The sequence below is a fragment of the Acomys russatus genome, chromosome 13 (genome assembly GCF_903995435.1).
Source record: "Acomys russatus chromosome 13, mAcoRus1.1, whole genome shotgun sequence".
NCBI lineage: Eukaryota > Metazoa > Chordata > Mammalia > Rodentia > Muridae > Acomys > Acomys russatus.
The window spans coordinates 66,303,202-66,328,849 of NC_067149.1; the positions used below are offsets into that span (position 1 = coordinate 66,303,202).

The 25,648-nt window shown below is 41.1% G+C and overlaps 1 protein-coding gene across 12 annotated transcripts in view; it reads right to left on the minus strand.

Annotated features, from left to right (window-relative positions):
• Window positions 1–25,648, minus strand: part of Sox5 (SRY-box transcription factor 5) — a 775,369-nt gene that overhangs the window by 66,214 nt on the left and 683,507 nt on the right. For 10 of the 12 annotated variants that reach the window (XM_051155573.1, XM_051155574.1, XM_051155570.1 and 7 more), the window contains one exon: window positions 817–963. The exons of the other annotated variants lie outside the window; for them this stretch is intronic. In XM_051155573.1, coding sequence (XP_051011530.1) covers window positions 817–963 — 147 coding nt within the window. The remainder of the gene's footprint in view (window positions 1–816; window positions 964–25,648) is intronic. 12 annotated transcript variants of the gene reach the window in all.

Sequence of the window (25,648 nt, forward strand, 5' to 3'; positions counted from 1 at the left end):
ACAGAAAACATCACCCTCTGGCTAGCCTCGCTTGCTTCACAGAAAGCTTAATGTGTTCACACAACAGCACACATGTGAAGTCTGCACACAAAGAATTTTCACACGAGGCTCTCTTCTGCTCTCCACTAAGAAGCATTCATCTTCACCCCGCCCCCAGCCTTTCCCGTGTTCTTAGGAAATGTTTCCATAGCTCTAAAGCCAGAACTGTGTTTAAATAGTCTCCTAGTCCTATTATTATCTCTGTTTCTTTACATGATAATCTTGGTGGATGGGTGACATATCTAAATTTACAACTATGCCGTTGCCCTGCTGCATTGCAACAGTTATTGATAGTTTTTAAGAAACACTCCATATGTCTCAATTCTACCTCGTACTTAAGTTTCTATTCCAGTTGTTTATGCCTTGGCAAATGTTTGTGTTTCTTGCTGAAACCAATCTCTCCTTCCTAATAACTTCTAATGAACTTTATATATACATGGCTTCACAAAATTTATTATCAATTATTCTTTTGATTATAAAGCATGGCCATTTTATTGTTTTACAGATATCTATTTTTAAGACTATATAAACTCATTGGTTCAAAGATGCCCATTTCAGGTTTTCACTGTAACTCTCGATATGTTTGTTGGGTGAATAAGTCAATTATTAGAAATGTAAATTTATACATAAAGCTGTCACTGCTTCTAAAAGTCTTACCTCCACGTACACCCCGAGTTTAGTTAGCCCAGTAACTGGAATCTACGAGACCTTCAATAAATACTGAGTGAAAAGTAGAAGCTTAAGTGCAAAGAAAGATCAGCTTATTGAAAAGGGTACCTTGCTTTTGGGTGGTGGGCTGTTTGTGCTCTTGTCTGTGGGAATGCTGGTAGGAGACACGGCAGCACCAAGGTTGCCTTGGGGTAGGCCTAGGAGCTTCCCTCCTGGAGAAACCTGCATTGCGGCTAGCTGGGCAGCATAGAACTGCTACAGAAGAAAAGACAGAGAGAGACTGTCAGTCATAATGCAAACACACCCTTCAGCAGCACCACAGTCGGATGTGCCATGTTTTGCTACGTATTTCTGGTTATATCGCAGATAGTTAAGGAACCATGATGCCACCTCAGTTCCACGACTTAACGTGTCAGGAGAGCGATGGCAGACAATACACACACAGGACCTTGGCGATGGCATGGGCCATGGCCCTGGACAGACACAGTTGCCACGTTCGCTTCTGTCCAACAGCTGGGGAGGCAAACGCGCAACATCTGCCCGAGGCCCCAGCCTGTTTGCCGATCAGTTCTTGACCTTGTATCACTAACAGTCCAGCCCCGCATGCACAATAATTCTCTTATCTTCATTGCTTCAATCTTTGACTTGCTGAACTGGGCATCTGGAACTTTTGTTTTGTTTTTGTTTTTGTTTTTTTTGTTTTCTTGTTTTGTCTGAGAATTAAGTGCATGGAATCGGAACACATGTTGAGCAAGCAAGGAAGGAAAGGACTCTGGGAAGCTGATACATGATCATTCTGCCTACAGTGAAACTACTTGACTGGACATGCTCGCGAGATGGCTAATCCAGTTCATGACACAAGCAGGCACACCTCAAAAAACTCTCTAAAACACACACACACACACACACAAATTCTTACTAAACAGTAAAGAAAAGCTGCTCCTGCAAATAATTGATGAATTTAAAGGACCTTTTCACTTTTCTAATGATATCTTAGTCTACAGTATCAGAGCATTTAAACAAGGACATCAAACACTGAGGTTAACACTCTCTAGTCTTTGTGTAGTGTTCTTTAAGACACTAACAGTCTGGGTTAGAAAGCAACCATCATAACGCGCACATGTTTGTGTGTGTGTGTGTGTGTGTGTGTGTGTGTGTGTTATGCACGTCCCAGTGTCCTATCGTGTAGTTGTCGGAGATCTGAAGAATGGCTTCTCTATGTGATGACTGTAAGGAAGGGAAGCCCTCAAAGGGAAGGACTACAGCATGGTGTTACAGGGAGAATGATTCTAACACAGAAAATTACACCAGAAACAACACATTCTGCTAAGTGGCATCCTACTGGAAGTGTCATACCGAAAACCAAGGGCATCAGTCCCATGAAGATACCCATGCATTGTCTGTACTTCCTGATCCTACCGCCCCAAATTTAAACAGAAAAGCAAAGGTGGTGGCAAAGACTACAGCTTACTTACACGTGCGATAACATAAGATACCCTCAGAGAAAGTAGGAAACTCCCTACTGAAGCACATTTACATCATCACCCCGTCATATTTACACGTGTTGGAATAATAATAACATTTCTTATTTCAACCATTGGAAATGTAGGATTTCATCCCTAAAGTCTTAAGTTATATAAAGAGTAAAGGAATAATTTGTTTCATAGCTGAAGACTTTAGAATATACAGTTGAAAAAACCCCAGCTGATATATTTCTCCTAATTTTGATGAAAACTTGCATATTATTTCCTGGGATTTGAAAAGTAGATTTTTTTTTCTTGCTATCATTTCTAGCTTTATGAGGTTATTTATCGTGTAACTGTGTCTTCCAGGCATGGCTTAGAAAATTACACATACGCTCAGTAAAATATGTAGATGCTCAGATTTGAAAAATACACAAATTTTCAGTCTAGCCACATGGCAATATTATATTCTGTGACTTTTCTGTTGCACTTCTTACAGTGTCCTTGAAAAGAATTGCATTGGTTGCTGTTACTAGAGACACGTGTTAACAATAACATGTTCCTAGCTTGAGTATACAGTAAAAATGAGCTCTTGCCAATTAATTCAGGTGACATGGGACATCTAGACATAGTAGTCAAATAACAAAATGTTGAAAAACCTCAATGATTTAAAATCCAGTTGGGAGGTTTGTCATTATATTTTAAAGGCCTATCTATCTATCTTTCAATCTAGCATGGTTGGTGTGTAAACACTTAAATAACTCTATCAATTATGCCTAAAAGGTGAGTCAATGATTAGTGGTCACTATAGGCACATTTGTAATTTTCAGAAAATTTTCAGGATCTATATTTAAAGTTAAAATAATAGAACCCTCAAACATTGCACTGTGTCTGAAGGCTGGGGACGTCACATACTTGATGTTAATTAAAAGCACACATCCTTCACTCACTGCATAACACGCATTCAGTCTACCGTTTTAAAAATGGAGTTGGGGTTTATCGGGGTTCAATTATCTGCAGACATGCTTTTGAATTGAAATTGAAAAAGTTGCCCAAAGTCAGATGGCTTATAGCTGGAGTAAAGAATCAAATGCCTTTAGTGCACAGCTCCAGCAGAGGAGACAATGGTCCTTGAAGGCGCTGAAAAAAAATTACATAAGTAAGTAGGACCCATTGGACAACGTAAGACACAATTCAGAGACGTGTGGAGGGGCATGTGCGTACATGCAAACAGACTTAGGAATCCATGGATGCCAGAAAGACAGGAAATAAAGAACTGGTAGAATAAAGCCCATGTTATGTTAGTGTTTCCTTAAAAATCATCTTTTGATGGAGTTTCAAAGAGGGGAGGAAGGAAGAGGAATAAGAAGTTAATATTGTAATCCTAAATTTTCTTAATGCTCTGTGGAATTTGAACTTGTAATGGCCTTAAATTTTTTCACTATTATTTTCAAAATAAGTCAAATGGGTCTGTAGGGTTGTTTAAAAAAAAAAAAAAAACAATAGTCTTGTTAAACCAGGAGTGTCAGAGCCGGCCTCCAGTTCCAGCCTCTTAGGTAGGTGGATTCTCTTTCTCTCCGTTTATTTCTAATGTTGAGAAGGAAGAAAGTAGCTTGTGAAGAAAAATGCAAACTTGGGTGGAATCTGTAAAAGTCTCTTTTACTCACCTAATGTAATTGTTGTCTTGGTGTCTTGGAGACTTCCTGCTGAATGAGCTCACCCTTTCTGATTCTTCCTGGAGTCTGGCTGACTGGTTCAACTCAGCTGTTTTGTGTTGTGGCATGACTGGTGCTTTGTATTTCATTAATTGCTTGCCCCCTGAGATTCTTACTGTTCTGTGAGCAGACCCCTCAGGCTTATCAAAATGATGCTGTGTAACCTTGCCTCCCAATTATCCTTGATTGGCCAATAAATGCCTATCCCTAGCCAGGACAGAAGTGAGGTAGGCAGGGCTAAGTTTCAAGGGCTTGGAGGACAGAGGATCACAGGAGAGAAGAGGCAGAGACAGCCATGGGTTAGTGTTAAGAGGAACCATGTGACCAGAAGGAGCCAGCTCTGAGGATCAGTGATGGAGAGAAACAGCCCAGCTGAAAAGCATGTGCAGGTATTTGTGAGAATTGTGGATGCGATGTATCCCAGATAGAAATAATTAAAGCAAGTGGCATGGGCTGTGGGTATGGGAAGGTAAAAGGTAGGAGGTTTATATCTGCCCTTCCCTGGTGGTTTAAGGCTATTAAAAAAATCTAACAGGTGTCTCTGTCTTTTATTGACATGATAGTGGGTTAAATAATAACTGCCGTAATAATCTATGAAAAAAAGAGTAAACATCAATGCCCAATTTTCTACAAGAGTTCTGGGTTAAACTCCTCTCCAAGTTGACTGATTCAAACTGGCTTCTCTCAGCTTCTGATTGAATTGCTCTGCTTGGCCTTTAACTCCAGAAATCTGTTGAAATCTTCTGGTTCCTTCTCATTCTTTGTCTCATTCTGTCTCCACCTGTGTCTAGCTTGTTTTCTCTGCAACCTATCACTGTAAAACTGTCCTGGTAACAAACTATCTGAACTCTACAAGCTGAACAGCCAGGAACTCCAATACACTGAACTCCTATCAACTCAAGTCCACTCAGCTGCTGCTCCCTGTACTTCCCTAAGTAGCCTCTTTTTCCTGTGCTATTCTCATGAGAGCCGGGTGTATCCTAGTCTGTTAAATCTTTCTCTGCTTTAACACTTTCTTTGCTCCTCAATTAGACATCTACAAACTAATTTTACCTACATTGTTTGGGATTAAAGATGTGTGCTAAGGTCTTGACATGTCTGTATTCCAGCCAGACCATACTGTAATATGGGACATGTCTGTATTCCAGCCAGACCATACTGTAATATAGGACATGTCTGTATTCCAGTCAGATCACATAGGCAGAGAAGGTGTTTGGATACAATCTCTTTTGAGCAGCCATCTTGCTGGATTAAAATTCCTCTACATATATCTACAAAGTCTAAGTGTGTAGTTTAAATCTCTGTAGGAATGCATTCCCTATTGTATGGGGAGTCCCGAGGGTAGTAGGCAGAGCGTGACAGCAAAGCCAGCGACTTAAGCCGAGTGACCACCCTGAGAATCAACCAGCACAGGGTTCAGAGGCTCAATTTTTGTTCTTGCAAGATCAGGCATGGAGATGCTGGGAGTGAGAACAACACGCAGATTAACTGGAACAAATGTAAGGCAGGAGCATATGCTTCGACGTCATCAGAATTTAGTAGTGACAGCTCTGATGGTAAGAATCTGACCTGATGTCACTAATGAAAAAATTAACAGGAGGAAATTACCCGAGTGTCATAGCACAGGAGGCACAAAAACAAAATCTACTTAAGTCTTCATTTTAAAGCTATAATGTGCAACTGTTTATCATATGCTTAGGTAGAGCAATAAATCATTGTGAGGCAGCCAAATTGCATCACACTTCTTTTTGGAGGGGACGGAGGGAATAGACGTTAATCAGGCTGACAGGCTATCCCATACTTGCACTGTGACAGGCAAAATACTGACCAGTCCATCTCACTGGGGACTTCCTCAAACGGGCAGACTCTCCCCCTCCTCCTCCTTCTCCTTCCTTTTTTTCTCTTTCCATTCTTTTCCTTCCTTCCTCCTCTTTTTCCTCTTCCTATAGCACTACTCAGAGACCCTGGGTCTATGCACATCAGAGGCTAGTGCTCCCTTACTGAGCTCCACGTCCAGCCTCAGGCACTTTTCCTAGTGTGAAGAGTGTGATGGCTTCTCCACATGACAGCGTAAGCAAGGGAACTACATCCACCCCAGCCAACCAAACCTAGTCACCATTTTGTTATATGGACCGATGTACATTTATGGGATCATGGTCAGTATTTCGTTGACAGGTCACTTAGAGGCATTTTATTTTCCTGCCAAGTTCTTGTAAGCCAGTACTAGGCCAGAATTTGGTGAGGTGATAAAGACAGATATTTTCACCTCTACTAATTAACTTAATCTTTTGGGTAAAATGAGAGTCTAGCCCTTTTGGGCAATCTGGGTTTTTTTGTTTCCATGGTTATATACAATACTTATTTCCAATCTTTAAATGATGGTATTCACTTTACTAAGACATGTTAAACTAATTTTTTTTCAGTGCTCATCATAGAGTAGCTTGAGAAAATAACAACCAATTTAAATTCTAACCTGGATTATCACATTCATTTGGGAGATAGGAAGCTCTCGCCACTTCCCCCTAATAGCATATTTTCCCCAAATTGCTCACAACACAGCTTCTTCCATTGGCTACCAGCCTGGTGTCTAGTTGCCATCTGGAGTATCTGGATTTGAAACACTAGGCACTGGCAAAAATAACTATCAGGATTTCTTGTCCCAAACCTACTCATTGAGCATTAAACTCCCTAAGGGCAGGGCCTCTGCCTCTGCCTCTGCTGTTGGTCGAAACCACCAAATGCAGCAACACAGACCCAGAGGCAAGAGCTTTGTAAAATGGCGTCACTGTCTATTAACGAGTAGAGGTCTCTGAATACTTAGGTTCCCTATTACGCATCTAGACCATCTGGATGGAGGTAAAGTGAGACAGAGAGGACCCTGCATTCGGTCCTGTCCCAAGACCAAGCATCATAACATAATGGATGCTTTGAAGCAACTACCTTTCTCTACTTCAGACATGGGTTAGAAGACAGAGGGGCTGGGGATGGGGGGTCTGGGCTGGGGTGGAGGGTGGAGGTGGGGACAAGGGTGGGGTGGGCAGAGCTTCGGAAGGCAGAGGCACATAAGCTCTGGGCAGCACCAATCTTTTCTTCACTTTCTTCTCTCTCTGCATGGCTCCTCCAAATTCAGTATCATACAACAGAGGAAACACCACTGCTTCTTTTTGTGAGGGCAGGACTACTTAAATGCTATGTGCAAAGTACAGTGGCACTGGAAGGTTGTTTGTGAACTCTGGGATGACCATGAAATTAGTGATGATCCTAAGACTGTTAGAGCCACCTGAGGATTTTTGTTAAGTGAATATTTATAAGTCCTTTCATAAATGTATTTTCCTTTTAATCATGTGTGCCTATGTGTGTGTTGGGGAGTATGCACATGTGAATGCACATACTGCCGAGCCCAGGAGAGGGCGTCAGACTCCTTGGAGATGGGTAGAATAAGGTGGTTGTGAGCTGCCCAACTCTGGAGCTGAGACTACAATTTGGGTGCTCTATAACATGCTGAGCCGTCTCCTAGGCCCTTCAAAGACCCTTCCTCCTCTCTGAGTAATATTTTCCTCTATACCAATATTTGGAGGAATATAAGTGAATATAAATGAATTTTTGATGCTTTAATGTTTATTCAAATAGAAGCAATGAAGTTGTTTTGATTCTCCTTAAAGTTTTAAGCACACACAAGGGTAAAGCTGTCATCCTGTGTGGTCCTTGATGATCAACAAAAACATTACTCCAGATAAGTACTACTCAATTAAAGATTGAATAGAAACAAATATACAGACTTAAAGTTTCAAACCTAACATAGAAAGAAAACTTTTCTGACATTGACTTCCAAGTCAAATATGTATATAGGAATGGGACATTTTGAGTTTTTAAAAAACCGATGTTGATACATACACACACATACATATGCACATTCATACATACACATAGAAACGCACAGGTGCGTGTTGATGTACACACACATATGCATATGCACTCACACAACACACACATGTACACACACATATACACACTCATACATACATACGTAGCTTGTATATATTAACATTTCATGCATTTGCCACGTATTTAGAACAGGACTTTTGACCAATAGTATTTTCATTGATTTTTATTTGTGGTTCATTGTTTCTGGATACATTCCTACCTAGTGTAAATTAAACCTGAAAAGATGCATTAAGTTAAATGTGATATATAAGAACAGTGTTTCACTTTTTCTCTCTTTCCTTTTCTTTCTTAAGTGAAGGGACATGGAATGGCATTGTGAACAGAACCAAAAACCAAAAGCAATTTCAAGCCTCCATAAGTGTTACCTTTATGGCCTAACTTCTGCTTCTTAATGTGACTTCAATGTGGAGTTTAACGAGGAACTAATGCACAGAGAAAACCCTCAGAACTTGCCAGCAGGTTCCAGTGTGAATATATGTGCGTTCTGCGTTACCATTTGTCATGTTTTCCCAGACATTATCAGTTAAGCATGGACTTCCATGACACTGGCAACTTTAGCCTATTTATGAGTAGATTATGTGTAAAACAGCATCAGGGAAGTCCCAGGAGGTAGTCCCACACTGAGTGGATAAACACTTAGGATTTACGCATTGCTATGGACTGGCTGATAAGCTATCCTCCACTCTCCCACCCTGAGGGACTCAGGAGCACAGGACATACTGAATCCCCCGCACACCGGGCATACTCTCAGAATGATAGGAAGTGGAGAAATGGCTTAGCCATTAACAACACCTGCGGCTTTCACACAGCTCCCGTGTCAAGGCTCACAATAACATGCCACTCCTGCCTCAGGGATTGGGCTCTCTTCTGTCAGGGCACTCCTTGCACATGGCACCTCTCCCCCCCAACACACATAATTTAGAAGAAGGTGAATCTTGACATGAATTGCAGAGAGCGCCACATTGTTGGTTATGGTGTGAGGAAACTGGAAACTTGCACTCTGCTGGTAGGAATATTAAATGTCCCTTCCTACTACAGAGACTGCAACAGCTCCCTGGCAGATAAAGAAGAGCTAGTATGTGACTTTGAAGTCTTAGTTGTTTCAGAAAAATACATGAAAATGGGATTTAAAAAAATAAAACATACATATAAAACCATACTGTAAACAGAATTAGTCTCCATAGTCCAAGGTAGAAACGACTCCAAATTTTTTCAAGGGTAAATGGTAAAAAATTGTGGCAGAGATATGGGGTGGAATATTACTCAGCAAGGAACAGCATGTATGAACCTTGATGAGCTCCAGCTTTGCCAAGCCAATAATGCAGAGGAAATGGAAAAAGGCTGTGATGCCACACATGTAACTTAGATGCCACACATGTGCTTAGAAAGACAGCTCTCTGTATCAACACAAAGATGGGACAGATGGAGGTGTCCAGGTAAGGAGGGAGGGATGTGAGCATTCTGTTTAGTGGGGGTTTGAACATGCTTTGAAGGGGACTAAGGTGATGGTGACACACAGGTCAATGTGCATTTATAGAGACAAAACAAGGCAAATTTACAAGAGAGAGAGAGAGAGAGAGAGAGAGAGAGAGAGAGAGAGAGAGAGAGAGAGAGAGAGAATTATAGACATCCTTGTAAGCTCTATGTCAAAATGTCCTGCGTTAATTACCTTCATTGTCACTATGTAGGGCATCGGAAGGGACCTGACAGAAGCTATCTTAGGAAGAAGACTTTACCCTGACTCATGGTTTCAGAGGACACAGGGCATGGCTGCTAGCTCACACAGGCAGACAAGGCATCAGAGAAGAGGGGGATTCTACACACAAAATGAACAGGAAGCAGGAAGTGAGGGAAGATACAGGGAGAGGCCTGGGTAAGAGACAGCTCAGCCTCCCTCCGGAAGTGGTTCCTCACACTCGGCCCCTCCTACGTCTCAGGCTCATCTTTCAGGACTTTCCAATAATGCGGTCATATTTCCACTTACCAAGAACAAATGCATCGATACTACTGTGGTCTATCATCTCTGGAAGTGCTCCCTAGATATAGTAGCCCACAATTTATTAATCCCCTAGGCATCTCTCTGTCCAGTCAAGTTGAGGATCAAGATTCATACTCCAGGGGTAGAGCTACCCGGAGCCTTCTCTTCTTGTCCTCCGAGCCTTCCTGTAGGAGACAGGATGCTCCTGGGAAGATGGCCTGACACTCTCCTGCCTGGGACTGGCTGGAGAGAGCTTGGATCTGACAGTCTCATTAGCCAGCTACCCCTGGCAAGCAGCGTGAAGACGTCAGAGCATGCCCATCACACACAGAACCACAGGTTACACTCTACCTAACACAACAGGGCACGTTAATCAACACTGAACTTTGTTCTGTGTGCAGCAGAATACATTTTAGCACTGTGCCAGGCCAGTTGTGAAGTCAGTTTCACAGTTATGACTTCTGGTCCTAAAGACGGAGGGAGTCGGCATCTTCCGCTTAGCACAATGCTTCCGGCACCTCTGAACATTTGCTGAGCCTTTGTGATGGCCGAATCATTGGTTCCTTCCCTTGATAGATCACAACATACCACATTTGTTTATCCATTTAGCCACTTGATGGACACCTGGCATTTTATTTCCCATTTTTAGACTGTTATGAATAATCCTGCCATGAACATTCCAGTACCAGTCTCTGTGTGTTTTTATTACTCTGGGCTACCCTGCTTCTAATATTGGATTTGCTTAGTCATATGCACATGAGTCATGCAAGCTCGTGTTTACTTTAAGAGTGCCTTCTTTTTCCACAGTGGCTGAACTCTTGTGTTCATGTTGCAGTGTCTGAGGATTGCAGTTAACTCTACATCTTCATCAGTACTTAATATTTTTAAAAATGTTTTAAAAATATTATTTTAGGTCTTTTAGAAATATCATTTACTTCTTATTTGTGTCTGTTAGTGTTTGCCTGCATGTACCCTCAAGGCCAGAAGAGGGTTCACTAGGCTGCAACTGGAGTTACAAGTAGTGAGGAGCTTCCATAAGGGGGCTGGGAACTGACCTCTGGTCCTCTGGAAGAGCAGCGACTGCTCTCAACAGCCAAGCCATCTCCCCAGCTCTGTGGCTATCTTCCTAAGGGGGATTATTCTAGCAAGGTAGAATTTCTGCTGTATCTCAGCTTTTCTAAGACATACCATCCAGGTGTGATTTCTTTTTTAAAGAAGTGAGTCATGATAATACTTTTTCTCTCTTGAATCACCACAAAAGGCAAAGCTTCTCCCTTCAGACGCACTTCACAGGAGAGATTCTGTCTGCCTGTAGAGAGGTTTCAGACTAAGAAATGCTTAGAAGGAGGGGGGAATGTGGGGAGGGAGCACTAGGATGGGACTGGAAGAAGAGGAGGGAGGGTGCTGGATTCAGGCTATAAAGTAATCAAATAAATAACCAAACAAACAAATTTTCAAAGATGAAAAAAAAAAGGACCTCTTATGAATCTGGATAGGGCGGCACCAAAGAGGCTGAGGCAAATAGATCTGATGGCAAAACCATATCACTAACATATGAAGAACATGACACTGCAAATTCATGAATAATATTTATATAAAGCTGCTTCATTAAATGTTAGTGATACGTATCCAACTGTTATTATTTTATCCAGTTTTATGAGCTGTGAGAGTTGGATGGAAAAGGGAGGCACCAATGAATGGTAGACTGATGCGTGGGTGTGCAAATGGCATCCCGCTGAAATTCCAGATGCCTCTGACCTTCCTCCAGCCACAAGACCTCTGTCACAAGTAAGAGGGGGGAGGGGGAGGGTCATAGGGTCATTCTGCTTCTGTCTCTCTGCAGGCAAGGAAGCTTACACACAAGGGCTTCGAAAGCACTCTCCTTTATAGGCTGTTTGCCTCATTTTACTACACAAGAATAAATCTCAAACAGCCAGAAGAACATTCACTTTGCCTTTTATAATTGAAGCAGCTCCTTTAGGAACTAGATAAACTTTTGTAAGAGTCACACTAGGAAACACCACCTGATCTGTTTGCTTCCCCTCCCTCCCCATCCCCCTCCCTCTCCCCCCCCAGGCACCACAAACCACCTTCATGTTCTGCACATAACCCATTGCAATATGTTCCAACATCTGCCTCCCCGTATGACGCACGACCTATCCAACTGACCCTTTTTATGCCACTCCAGAATTTCTGCTCGTAACTGATTGAGGACAAGAGCTCCACTTCCATCCCCGAGGTCACAGACCAGTAAATACATCTCCGTTTGGCACGGGAGGAACGTTGCTGGCCAGGGGCTCCTTGTATCTATATGCATCACCAATGGCGCTTCATCTTTAATTAGTTTAATTTTGTGAGAAAGGCCAGTGGAAATTCCTCTCAAAGCATCAGAAAACGGAAGGAAGGCATACACATAGGCTTGCTCACTGGAGAAAAATAAGATTCTGTGCTTCTCAAATACTCATGATGGGAAAGCCGAGGGTCACCAGACAGACAGTTGCTTCCATTCGGCCATGTTTATGACCATCACTTATTTTATCCCAGCAGACGGTGGGGAAAAGGCCACCATTCCAGCTGAATGTAAGGGGAATATTAGTGCCCATTTATATTAAGCCAAACTGTATATTGTTTGTATTATTTTATATTACTTACATTATTCTGTAAAATGTAAGAACAACCTCTTCTACAATGTGTTCTGGCTGCATGCTGGAGCATACATGCAAGGATCAGAAGTCTAAGAACAACGACTCTGTCTCCTTCTGACGAGTTTTGCTACTTCTAGAATCTCTGAAAGATTTTATATGTTTGCTACGGGGGAGGGGTTGAAAGCTCACACTACTTCAACAACTCCACAAATATTAACAACTCGAGATACCAAAATTTAAGTTATCCTTACATTGGATTTCTGTTAGGTGACATTGACTCATTGAAATGGGAGCAAAGCTCATTTGGGAAAACTCTAATATGGTATATATTGTTGTCTGTTTCCTTAATTTCAAATTTTAATTATATGTATACATGTGTTTCTCTGTATGAAAATGTGCACATGAGTCCTGGTGCCCATGGAGGCCAGAACAGGGCTTGGGTTGCTAGCTGGAAGTTATAAGGAGCTGCCTAGCATGGGTGATGAAAAACCAAAGCTGTGTCCTCTGCAAGAGCAGTAAGTGCTCTTAACGGCTGAGCTATCTCTTCAAGCCTGGTTTGTTGTCTTTATCGTTCATGATTTTACTCATTTAAATGATAACACACACACACACACACACACACACACACACACACACATACACACACACACACACTAGGTCCTTAACTCCAGAAATCTGACAAGGAACAAGAAAATCTTCAACGAAATGACTACAGAAATGAAAAGTGAGGTTGCCAGTGTGATAAGTAGCACGTGGCAGAAGAGCACTTGAGGATGCACACCCATACATGATGGGCTTGTTTCCCTCTGTTGTGGGGGACAAAAGTGGAGTTCCCTACCTGAAGGCCAACAGAGCTTGGTCAGTGAAAGTCACCAAACAAAAATGTAAAGTTGCAGGGATCCTCCCAGGAGCCAAGGGCTCTCCCTTAAGCAAGGAGTGATAGGTGATGGCTTGAGAGACTACAAAGATGCTTTAGGACTGAGAGAATGCCTCTGTCCCCCAAGAAGACACACCTGCACCCACATCTCTTCACTTTTCCTTTTTTTCTCCTCTGTCATAAAGAGACAACATACACCATGTTTGAATTTAATAAAAGTTTCCTCCTAGGGATCGCCTCTCACTTTACTCTTCTCCTTTTGCCCACTTACGAGCTTTTAAGTTAAAAATGCGTATTAATATGAATGCTGGCTCTGCGCATATGCACTCTCAGTGACTCTCCACTTCATAGTACACGTAGACACAGAAGGATGAATGGTGGTGATACTTATCAAAACAGCTAAACTTCACCCCAAGGCATGGCAGGCGCCATCATTTGAAATTTCTCAACAAATTTAGCAACTAGGTATTACTCTTGATTCACTGAGGAAGACGGAGGGCAAAGAGGACATTGGATCTGTGCCTTTCAGACACAGGAAGTGAAAGACAATATTGAGTTTACATCCATTTTCATTTTTTTTTTACCAGCTTCTGACATAGTCACTGTACCTTTTGAGCCACAGCTGTAATCACTCAAACACAGTGGTGGCATCTATGTTAGAGAGGGAAAGGTTAACTGAGATGGGTCCAGAGGAGACTGCACTGAGGACCACTCCAGTATTAAGGATACAAGACAGGAAAGAAGGGACACACCCAGGAGCATCCTTCATCTGCCTTCTTCCTCTTGGCTCTTGCCAGCAAAAAAAAAAAATGCTTTATCTTGTTTTTCTATTTCACTTTTTAATTTAAAAATAAATGGTTCAAATATTCTCTAATGAAATGTAATAGATGTGAGGGAAACTATAAAAGTGTGTTGTATTTTCTTAATCACTGAAATGATTTTCAGCTCCTTAGCTCCCAGAACTCTTAACTGGAACAAGCAGTCACTAATAAAATCATCACGAAAACATGTCACACTGGAAATGTGTAAATCCTCATGGTAGGGGAGCATCAGGGGGAAATGGTGTTATTGGTCAGCAGACTAGGCATGTCCCTGAACCTGCATGCAGATGGAGGGCAGCAGAGTGAGCTGATAGAACACACCGTTAGGATGAAGGCTTGTCCAGTTCACAGTGTGCGTGGGAAGCCTGAGCTGTGGCTATGGCGGGGGCGGCGGGGGTGGGGGCAGAGTGTCTAAAGTTGCAGCAGGCTGAGAACAGGGAGTATATGATTACACTCCTGCTCCACAAGACCAGCCTGGAGGGAGCTGGGAGAACCAATGGGGAGACTTTAGTCTCACCCCAACCCACTCCTCACTGGTATGGCATTTAACTGATCATTGCTGCGTATGATTTTAAGTTGATTCCACACTCATTGTATGATAGTCTGTGTGTTGAATTTTCAGTACTGCCTCACCTTTAGTTAAAGGCCTGGTCTCTATGCCTAATTCACACTAATAATTTAACCATATGAAGCCACAGTCCTTGTTTTCACCTCACGCTCACAAACCCTAGCTTTCCTATAACTTTTGAAAAAAAAAAATGTAGCAAAAATGAGCCATCTGCACTGCTCAGAACATGAGTAACTTAAACTAATTAGGACAAACACGATTACAACAGAACCCTGTATCCTTTGTATTTAGATTTTCATTATCATTCAGAGCCTAACATATCTCTCAGTAGCACTTGGCACATTTCTCATCACATCAAAGTCACCCAGAGAAATAATCAGCTATTTTATTTTCTGCCCTACTGCCTTTAAGATGGCTGCCTCCTTCAGCAGACACATACTGGGTGCCTGTTCTGTGTCATGTATTGTCCTTGACAGTTGGGACACACCGGAGAACAGTAGCCTGTGCCATCATGAGCTTTTTAATTTTAATCTTCAGGAAGACTTGCAAAGCTTTAACCTTAGACTATCTGTATTTAGACCTGCTCAGCTTTTCTCCATCTGATAATGTTTATTACTGATGACCACAGTGACTAGCATTTGTTAATGTGTGCTGCCTTTGAAAACACCGAAGTCATCTTTGAGACTATAAAACTGAAGGACTGTGACGGTTGTACATCAGTGGTAGAGCTGGCCTCATGCATACAAATAAAAATCACACAGAAACATGGATAATTGGGAGATACAGGTGGCAACATGGAGCATGAAACTTGAAAACACCATGTGCTAAGTGATGTAAACCAGGCACAAAAGAACAAACAGTTGGTCTGATTCACTTACAGGGAGAACTTAGATGATAGTGGAGCAGAGACCAGAGGATCGATATCTGTCGGTCTATCTATCTATCTATTATCTATGTATCATCTATGCATCATTTATCTGTCTGTCTGTCTGTCTGTCTGTCTGTCTGTCTATGTCTGTCTATGATCTCCCATCTATCATTTATCTATCATCCTTCTATCTATCTATCTATCTATCATCTATCCACCTTATCTCCTATCTATGCATCGTCTATCTATCTATGCATTATCTATGTATCATCTATGCAGCATCTATCTATCTATCTATCTATCTGTGATTTATCAGTCTATCATCTACCTTCTATTTATCATTTATCTATGATCAATAATCTATCATTTATCTATTTGTCTATGATCTACCATCTATCATTTATCTATTATCTATCTATCTACCTATTTGTTTGTCTGTCTATGATCTATCTTCTATCTATCATCTATTATCTATCTATCTATCTATCTATCTATCTATCTATCTATCTATCTATTATCTATATCTATCCATCTTAACCCACTACACTGGAAACAAATCAAATAAAATTGATGAAAAGGTGCCTGATTCTAAATCAACCAACTCCCCAATGACTTTTCCAGTTACAGAGTGCTCTGAAATACAGAACAGGAAGTCCACAATTATGTGAACTCTTCCCTGGCTTTGCAAGAAGCAAGGCAGCTGCCAGTCGGCAGAGAGGAGCTATGTCCTCATGTTGCTCTCCCAGTCCAAAGCTGGCTTCTTGTTCATATTCTGATGACTGTTTATGAGCTCCATCTTGCTCCCACTGTCACTCTGTACATTAAGGAAAGATAGATGGGGCACACCAACCCCAACCTAAATGACCTTTGGATGTGACAAGAGTTTTAGGTCAGCCTTGCTAAATGGAGGCCGTGGTGTATGGAGACATGCCTTGGGGTGAAATTTACAGTGAATTTATTATCTCCCAATGCCCTTTGGACTGCTTCCCACCATCAAACACCATGGCAGCACTCGGAACAGGAAGAAATACATTAACTGGAATCCGATCGTTTTAAAAGGTTACAGCTGCCTAAATATAATTTAATTTCATACTTACCCTTTGAGGGTTTGGTGTATATTTTCATTTTATGACTGCAAATGATAAAGCTTTTAAGATTCCAGGCAATAAAAAGAGGGAAAAAAGGATTTTAAGGGTTAGAAGTCTATTCAGTTCATATTCAATGAGTGAAGTGACAAATTAGCTATTTTTTTTAAGTTCAATATTTCTCTTTTTGATTGGGAGCCTCTCCTCTGACCCTATTCATGGACACATTGCTACCACCACCCCTGTGCACCAATCTTAGGTCTCAGCCAATGTGGATGTAAAAAAGACCAAGCATTCAGACAAACACAGCCGATTGGCAAATGTGTTTCCCTAGTAGCATTTTCTCTGGGATAATTGGTCAGATTTTCCCACTGAGGTGTCCACATCTTCTCAGCCTACTATGGGCCCTGCCCCTTCCAGCAAGTAACAGTTTTATAAATACTAACAAAGACTCACAAAGGTCTCCTGAACTCAATGTAAGCATTTCATCACTTTAGTCAGTAAAATCATTACTAAGATTTTATTGACAGATAATAAGAAATATAGTATTGCTGGTGTCATAGGATACATCAGAAGGAAAATCAGAAACAATTCAGACAGGACCACATTCATAGATTGTTTAGCCACCAATAGAAGGCATAGATCTAACTGAACTATTCTTAACTGTCACCCTTCCTTTTACTTGTACTCTTTTTTTTGGAATGAACAGCTCCTTCACTGTCAACATTAACAGAGTTGGAGGCAACAACTTTTTGATTGACCCATAGAAATGAGAAAGGCCACAGAGTGGAACACTTAATGCACGGGAGTCATTACATATAACTTAAACCTGTGTGGGAGAGACTGCAAACACACAATCCATCCTCCCTCTTTCATTTAGTCATTGACAGGCATGCCTGTGAAGCTCCTGAGCCTATTCCTATAATGTCTGCCTTTAATATGTTTTAGATAAATATAAAAGAACATCCCAAACCCAACAGAGATAGAAACACTCAGGGTGAGGAAAGGTTACCATTATAATTAAATATATTGCATTATTTCAAATAATGACACTAATATATTTTCAATAGGAAAATTTAATAAAACAATTGACACTTTACTGTGCTGAGTGTTTTTGTAATTTGAAAGCTGCATCATAATCCTATCAGAGGATTACTACCAGTCTTACTATGACTTAGTCTCATTTGAAGATTCAAAAAACTGGTCAAATCAACTAGTCTAGTGGCTACTATGACTCAAATAGCCTGGACAAAAATTGGAAGTAGAGTTATTAGTTTTTAAGAAACACTAATGATTTGACTATATAGAGAAAAAATGATTATAAAAACTTTTCAGCAATTCCAGATAGCCCACTAAACACATCTCCCAAGAGGATGCACCAGAAGCCACATTGAGAGCTACACGCAGTTAGAGAAATGCCTAGAAAAACCCAAGTGTGCTGCAGCCGCACACCCATGAGGGATGCCACAATTACCCCAAAATGAATAAACAGAAACCAAAAAGAAGAAAGAAAGAAAAAAAAAAAAAAAAAGGAAATCAATCCAAACCAAACCACAACAACCAGTAAAGCTGTCCCTAGGGTGTAACAGTTCTACTTCTGAGTCCATAGTCTCGCTGTTGGATTCCCTGCACAAAATCATCAAACAGGAGCATGTTCCAATCACACAGTGGCATTCCCTTCCACAGGGGAAGCTGGCTTCTCCAGAGATTACGACACTGTGAAAGTAAAGCCCTCACGGAAGGAGCCACAGAGAGGCAGGTGGCCCCTACTTCTAATAGGAACGAAGACACAAGCTTTTGTAATATGAAATGAAGGCGAATGTTTTAGATGAAGAACTGTGCCTTCAAAAACTACTTTCTGCTTATAAGCCCAGAACCTCTGGTTGGGAGGTAGAAGCAACAAGAAAAAGAGGTCAAGGTTACCTTTGGATACATAGTGAGTTCAAGACCAACCTGAGTTACATGAGCCCCTGACTCAAAAAAAAAAAAAAGAAGAAGAAACTAAGAAATAAACATAAATGTAATAATAATGATGATGATGATGATGATGATGATGATAATAACTTAAAAATGAGTACTCTGGATTTCCAGTGAAGTTGTCCGTTATGAACTTGAATGAGTCTCTTCAGTACTCAGTTAACTTTGTCCTACAGAACAGAAATTATACAATCCAAGAAAATGACTTGCCAGCCCGAAGAGGCTGCCGGGCCTATTTTAGATCACTTGAAAGTCTGAGATCCAGTGGATCACGAATCTAAGAGTCCCTAACGATGAGTCCATTGTGGGCGTCACTTCATTTTACGCTCACAGCTCCTTTACCACACAGGAGTGGATTACCCAGGCCATGGGTGAAGAAACTGGGATGAGGAAAGATTTTTCTCTCTTTACCAGGGGCAGGAGATGGATAGCCAGAGGCTGAGAACCTTTGCTGCTTCTGCAGAGGACCCGAGTTTGTGGTCACCCACTCACAGAGGCTCCATGAGGTCCACACTATCTGTAACGTGCTCCCCGTATCTGATGTGCCCTCCAGCACCCGTAGGAATCTGAACTCAGGTGCACAAACCAATACTAAGACATGGGCGAATAAAAGTTACATCTTTCTAAAACTGAAAGGTATACAGAAATTTTTTTTTTTTTTAACTCTAGAGCTCAATTCCTTTTTCCTTACACTACACATTATCATAAGAATGGTGTCTATTAGGAACATAAGCTTTATCTTAGCATTTGTTAAAGACGGAATGAAGCTTGGAGGAACACGTTCATGTTCTAAAGGGGGAAAAAAACCCAAGTGACCTGTGCTGTGGAAATCTTTTCTTCACCGCAATTAATGACAATGCAAATTCTGAGTCTGTGGAAAACAGGAAATAAAATGGATGGTTTCAGCCTGGACCCAATGCCACCTACTGTCTATAGTAACTTGAAATCATAAAAACTGAACATTGCTCCCGAAGAAAATGACAAATATGACCCGTGAAACCAAGATGCTGATAAAAGTGAAGACTAAGAATGTGGTGGTTTGACAGAGAATGGGCCTCATAAACACCTGTATTTAGATAACTGGTTTCCTGTTGGTGGAACTATTTGTGGAGGATTAGGAGGTGTGGCCTTGCTGAAAGAGGTGTGTTACTGGGAGTGGGCTCTAAGGTCTCAACAGACTCATGTGGTTCCCAGTTTGCTCTCTCTGCCTTCTATTTGTTGATCCAGATGTGAGCTCCCAGCTGTTTCTGCCATCTTGCCTTTGGCCAATCACCATGGACTGTCTCTCTGAAACCACAGGCCCAAATGAAACACTTTTTAAGCTGCCTTGACCATGGTGCCTTATAACAGCAACAGAAAGTAACTAAGACAAAGGTTCTTTGATTTCTGTAATTGTTTATCTTCTATATTTCATTCAAATGTTTTCATTTACAGTATTTCTCCCTCCCTTCCACTGTGTGTGTCTGTCTGTGTGTGTGTGTGTGTGTGTGTGTGTGTGTGTGAGTGTGTGTATGTATGTGTCAGTGTGTGAGTTTGTGTGCAAGTGTTTATATGTATATTTATGTGTGAGTGTGTATGTGCAAATGTGTGTGGATGTGAGTTTGTCTTGTCGTCAAATAGCTCATTACCAATAGCAAATGTTCCTCTAAAACAGTTAAAAGTCAAAATTGTTCTGGTCCATAATATTCTACAGGACACCAAAATTTTGCATTTTGAAGCAAAGAGTAAATTGTTCTAGTGACAGAACCAGAAGATAAGCCACATTATAACAAAGAGTTGTCAGTTTCTTTTTTAATTAATTAATTAATTTACTCACTTTATATCCCAATCATAGCTCCCTTCCAACACCCCTCCCTCTTTTCTCCTCCCCCTCCCTTATTCCTCAGAAAAGGAGAGCCCCATCCGCGCACCCACCCCTGCTCACTGGACTCTACTTGTCATTGTTTCTTAAAGGTACATCTCTTGTCTTAAACAACTAGTGTAGACTTGGAGTGGACATTGTTTATAATTCTTTCTTCTTAAAGAAGGCAATTATAATATCCTAGGCTATTCTTTAAAAATTGACTGTTGATTAAATTCTGATAAAGAAGAAAGCAAGAGGGATTATTGCTCAAATTTTCATTCTGAAGCCTTAATCTGGCCTACACCATGTATGCTTGGCTTACACCATGTATGCTTGGCTTACACCATGTATGCCCGGCCTGCACCATGTATGCCCGGCCTGCACCATGTATGCCCGGCCTACACCATGTATGCCCGGCCTGCACCATATATGCTTACTTTCACAAGTCACTGTATGCACACACTGAATCTGTGCTGGGTCTTCCTGCCGGCTTGCTTCATCCAGGGTACAGTTCAGTTAAGTGGGAAAAGAGTGTGACCTTCACAGAGAGGTCAAAGGTAAGAATAACAAGCAACTGGGCTCCATCCACACCGCATCTGCTTCTGGCCACACCCTTGCTCTGTCTGGTACTAAGAATCTCACCAGAAGCACAAATGTTCTGGGCTTAACTTTTCTGAATCCAACAGAGTTCTATTTCCAAGTCTTGTCAAGACATTTTCTAAACAAATACACTTCAACATTGTCCTGTGGTATTTCTCTTAGTCCTTCTGTTCCTATGTCTCATTCACAACTGCAAGCCCTATCTGCAGGATCATGTAATCATTTTTGAGTACTCCCCCTCTTCTGAGAAACAAACAGAATACTGACAAGACACACAATGTAAACAAACCCACTTAGAAACCTCTATGTACAAACAACAGGAGACAGCATGTTTCTTTGCTGTTTGGTTTTCTAAACCCCTTGATCTTCCTAGATAGTCTAACAGGAGAATGAGCTCACAGAAACTGGGGAGAGGGAAGCCATGCCACAGGTCACCACTGTAACTGACAGGCAGAGGCTGGTCACTGCCTAACTCAGCCTTTCTTAATTGAGTGATCCAAATGCTAACCGAGCAATTTCTCTCTCCCCACTTTAGCCAGAACAACTAAAATATAACACATACACACACATGCATGCACGCACGCATGCGCGCACGCATTTATTTTTAAGGATATCATAACAAACTTTGAAAGAGTTCAGTTTGGAGAATGTCAGTCTCACTTGTTTAGCCTAGTCAGTACTTAATTGCCTCATCTATAAAACTGGAGGCTTGGGATAGATGGGGCTTTAAGGCTACTAAGCAGCAGACTCTTCAGTTCAAGCTATTTACCCACAGACACTGACACACGAGACAAAGAAGCAGATGACACTGTGTGTGGTGGTGGGGTATAGTGAATAGTGGGAACCAATTGTTTTCCTCCAATCAGGAATTTTTACTTATCCATCCATGTACATCCATCATCTAACTTCCATCCAACCAGCTGTCTGTCTGTCTGTCTGTTTATCTATCTATCTATCTATCTATCTATCTATCTATCTATCTATCTGTCATCTATATATTATCCATCTATCTATCATCTGTCTATTATCTATCTATCTATCTATCTATCTATCTATCATGTACCTATCCACCCATCCAATCATCCATCCATCCAATGATCTATGAATTCACCCATTTATCTACTCATCTATGCATCCATATAGCTAATCATCTATTTGACTCCCTCTTTTACTCCCTCCCTCCCTCCCTCAAATCATCTAGACATCCATTCATCCATCCATCTAATCATCTATCCACTATCTAGCTAATCATCTATCCATACGTATAATCATCTATCTATGTTCAATCTATCAATCCATCTAGCAAATCAAGCCTGCCTATTGTCTGTCTGTTGTGCCTAGGTCAGAAGTGGAGGCCCTGTCTTCTTCACACTCTGCTCTTCTCTTACATTTACACTTTCCCTCTCTTCAGGCTCCTCTAAGATCCACGTGGATCTGTGCCTGATTCCTCATGACTCTGAAGCCCTCAACTAAGAAACAACCCACAGCTCTGAGTAACCAATATCTCTAGGGTGTGTAGTTCTAGAAACATAATTCACTTTTGCATTAAAGTGTGAAATAAAATGGTTGCCTCAAAGAAACTAATAAAAAATAAAGTTTATAGAGATTGAAAAACGGTTTTGGTTGCAGACAAGATAGAAAGAGAGTACCAGGTAGGGTATGTGATAAAGACCATAATTCTACTAACATGTGCAGCATATATGAATAAGTATCAAATGGTAATACCAGAAAACATTTTTATGTTATTTAAATTTTAAACATCATATTAAAAGGGCCTATATAACAATGATTTATTTTAGATTTTATAAGATATTTATTTAAAGGAGTTGGGGGGCGATGCACAGAACAATTCATTTTCATTATACCCATGGAAACACAAGCCATGCCTGCAGCCTTTATTACCATCTCATAGATATGAATAATGAAACAAAAGTGCACAATAACAAAATATGCAAAAGTACACTCCAAGTAGCTATCCAGATGTTTCTATTTTATATAAGTAAATGCATTGCCTCTTGTGGAACTCTTTTTATTCTTCTAAGATTTTTTTTTTTATTTATGTGTATGTGTGTATATCTGCATGGGTATCTGAATGTGAGTAAAGATGCCTACAGGAGCCAGAAAAGGGCATTGGATTCCCTGAGACCTGAATTACAGGTGCTTGTAAGTCACCAGATATGGGTGCTGGAAACCAAACTTCAGCCTTCTGCAAGACTAGCAGGTGTTCTTACCTTCTGAGCACCTCTCTAGTCCTCCTGTAGTCTATCAATGTACTTTTATATTATAGCACACAGGAGAGTGTAGTATTCTCTCATATATGAAGTGCTTTGCCTCAGTTTTATTGATGTATATTAATATAAGAAAATCCCTTATTAAAATTTTGTTTATTGCTTAAATTGTACATTGAAAATCATGGCATAACAGTTAATAAAACTCTATTAATTAACTAAAAATACTCACCATTGGATCTTGCCTATAACATAGTACACAGTAAGTAATGATGGCAGTTTCTATCACTCCGAGAACTGTATAAACATTATCTCATTTATCCCTTACCAAAAAAAGCTATCTATCTACATCTTATTGACAAGGAGAATGAAGTGCAGAACATTTTGATGGACTGCCCAATTCTGAGCTTCATCCATGAGCGTCCTTGACACAAGACAAAAATGTGCAGGTAACACAGAGTCACTGTGTAGGTCCTGAAATATGAATCTCAAGATGGCTTCTCCGTGTGGCCCAGTAGCAATTCTAAGCTTCATGCTTCTTTCCCTCAACGTACCTTATAAAGGGGCCATATGTCTCTGCCTTAATTGCTAGAACTTGATGAGGATGCTCTCATCCTAGGCTAAGTGAGGACAGAGAATCCTGAAACCAACAGCTGAAGGTGGCTCTGGTCTGTATCGCAAAACTGTTGACTATGACGAATTGTAAGGACGGCTACATACAAGCAAACACCTGGGATGTGTAGGCTGCATGACTGTGCCTTAAAGCCTAGGAAATCCTTGTAGGTCTTAACCCAGAAATATTGGAGAGTCACCTAGCATGTACTGATTGCCAAGACGCCAGCATGGAGTTGTTACCAGTACCTTGACCCTGAGTAACAGCCCTGTTATCATGTAACCAGCCAAGGTAGAGATCCAACTATAAATCGGAAATTGCTACATCTTTGTTTGGTCATAATAAAAACAGGTGCTGGGGAAGCGCTTGCCCTGATATTTTTGTTAGCATCTCATACACTTAGAAATCGCTGTTCTCACTGTTCAAATGTCAAGCACCCCCTGGGAACCCTGGGGGTGGTTTATAACTCTGGAAGCACAACCTATCAGGTTTGTCCTTGAAGGAGGCTTCAAAATTGCCAGGCTCTCTCTGGATCCCATATGGGCCTGGAAAAGCCAGAGCCAATGCTGGCTACACTTTCCCTGGCCCATTTGCATATGTCTTTAGTATGCAGGATGTCTCTGTATACAATTTAATTGTTGTGGGTTCTTCCCACCCCCACCCCCCATTAATACGTATGCAGATGATCCTGCAGCTGTGCTGCTTAACTCTGCCTGTGTTTCTGTCTGTCTGCCCTGCAGGCTCAGGGTCAAAGCCCGAGGAAGCACAAGAATGCAGCCCTCTAACCCAGGAGAAGATTCGCGCAAGCAGACACAAGGGTCTACACTGCACCAGACCTTTCCGTTTGGCTGTTTCCTGGTCTTTCTGCAGCAGTGGATGAACAGCACCAGGCATGCTCGGGCCCTCTCAGCCCTGAGGATGCCTTTTCACCATTGTTGACTTTGCTCAAAGGTTGGCAGGATTTTGGTAAAAGGACCAGCTTCAGGGTTTGCTTTGGTTTTCATCGCTATCTACTCGGTGGAGCTCTGTCAGGCAGATACTGGTGCTGCCTCAGCCTTGACAGCAACTGAGACTTTAGCGCCTGTCGCATGGGACTCTCTAACTAACGAACCTTGTACCTGCTCATGGTCGTCACAGTTGAGACAACTACAGGAGCTCCATATTTCACTTATGGCAAATTAGAATTCTGAGCCCTGACATTCCAAAAATATTCTTTTGAATTTTTGAAATAGTTGTAGTAAAATTTTTTAAAGTTTAATTAATTCAATAAGAATTCTTGATTGAGGACTACTTGCTTATTTTGAGCAAAATACGACTGTCCAAAAATTCCAAGTTTTGTTTCCTTCTGCTTATCACTATTAATCACTGGTTGGAGTCGGTACTTTTGGCTTCCTATAGGTAGAACAGGTGGTAACCATCTTTTGGCCAAGACAGATACAGTATTTATAAAGTGAGAAGAAACTGAATAAATATTTCCTTCTAACTTCAAATATTAGAAGCCTCGCTTTAAAAAATAGAAATAGGACAGTACAGTATAACTACTATTAAAAGATTCGAGATGCTCATTAAGTAAAATGCAAATTAATGAGAATGAATGGGAAAAAAATAAATGTTAGCTGGGAGTCTGCTGCAGTCATTGGTTTTTATTAATTAAGAACAGACAATTCATGGCTGATTTCATCAAGACACAAATGTCCAAAAATTCTCTGTTAGC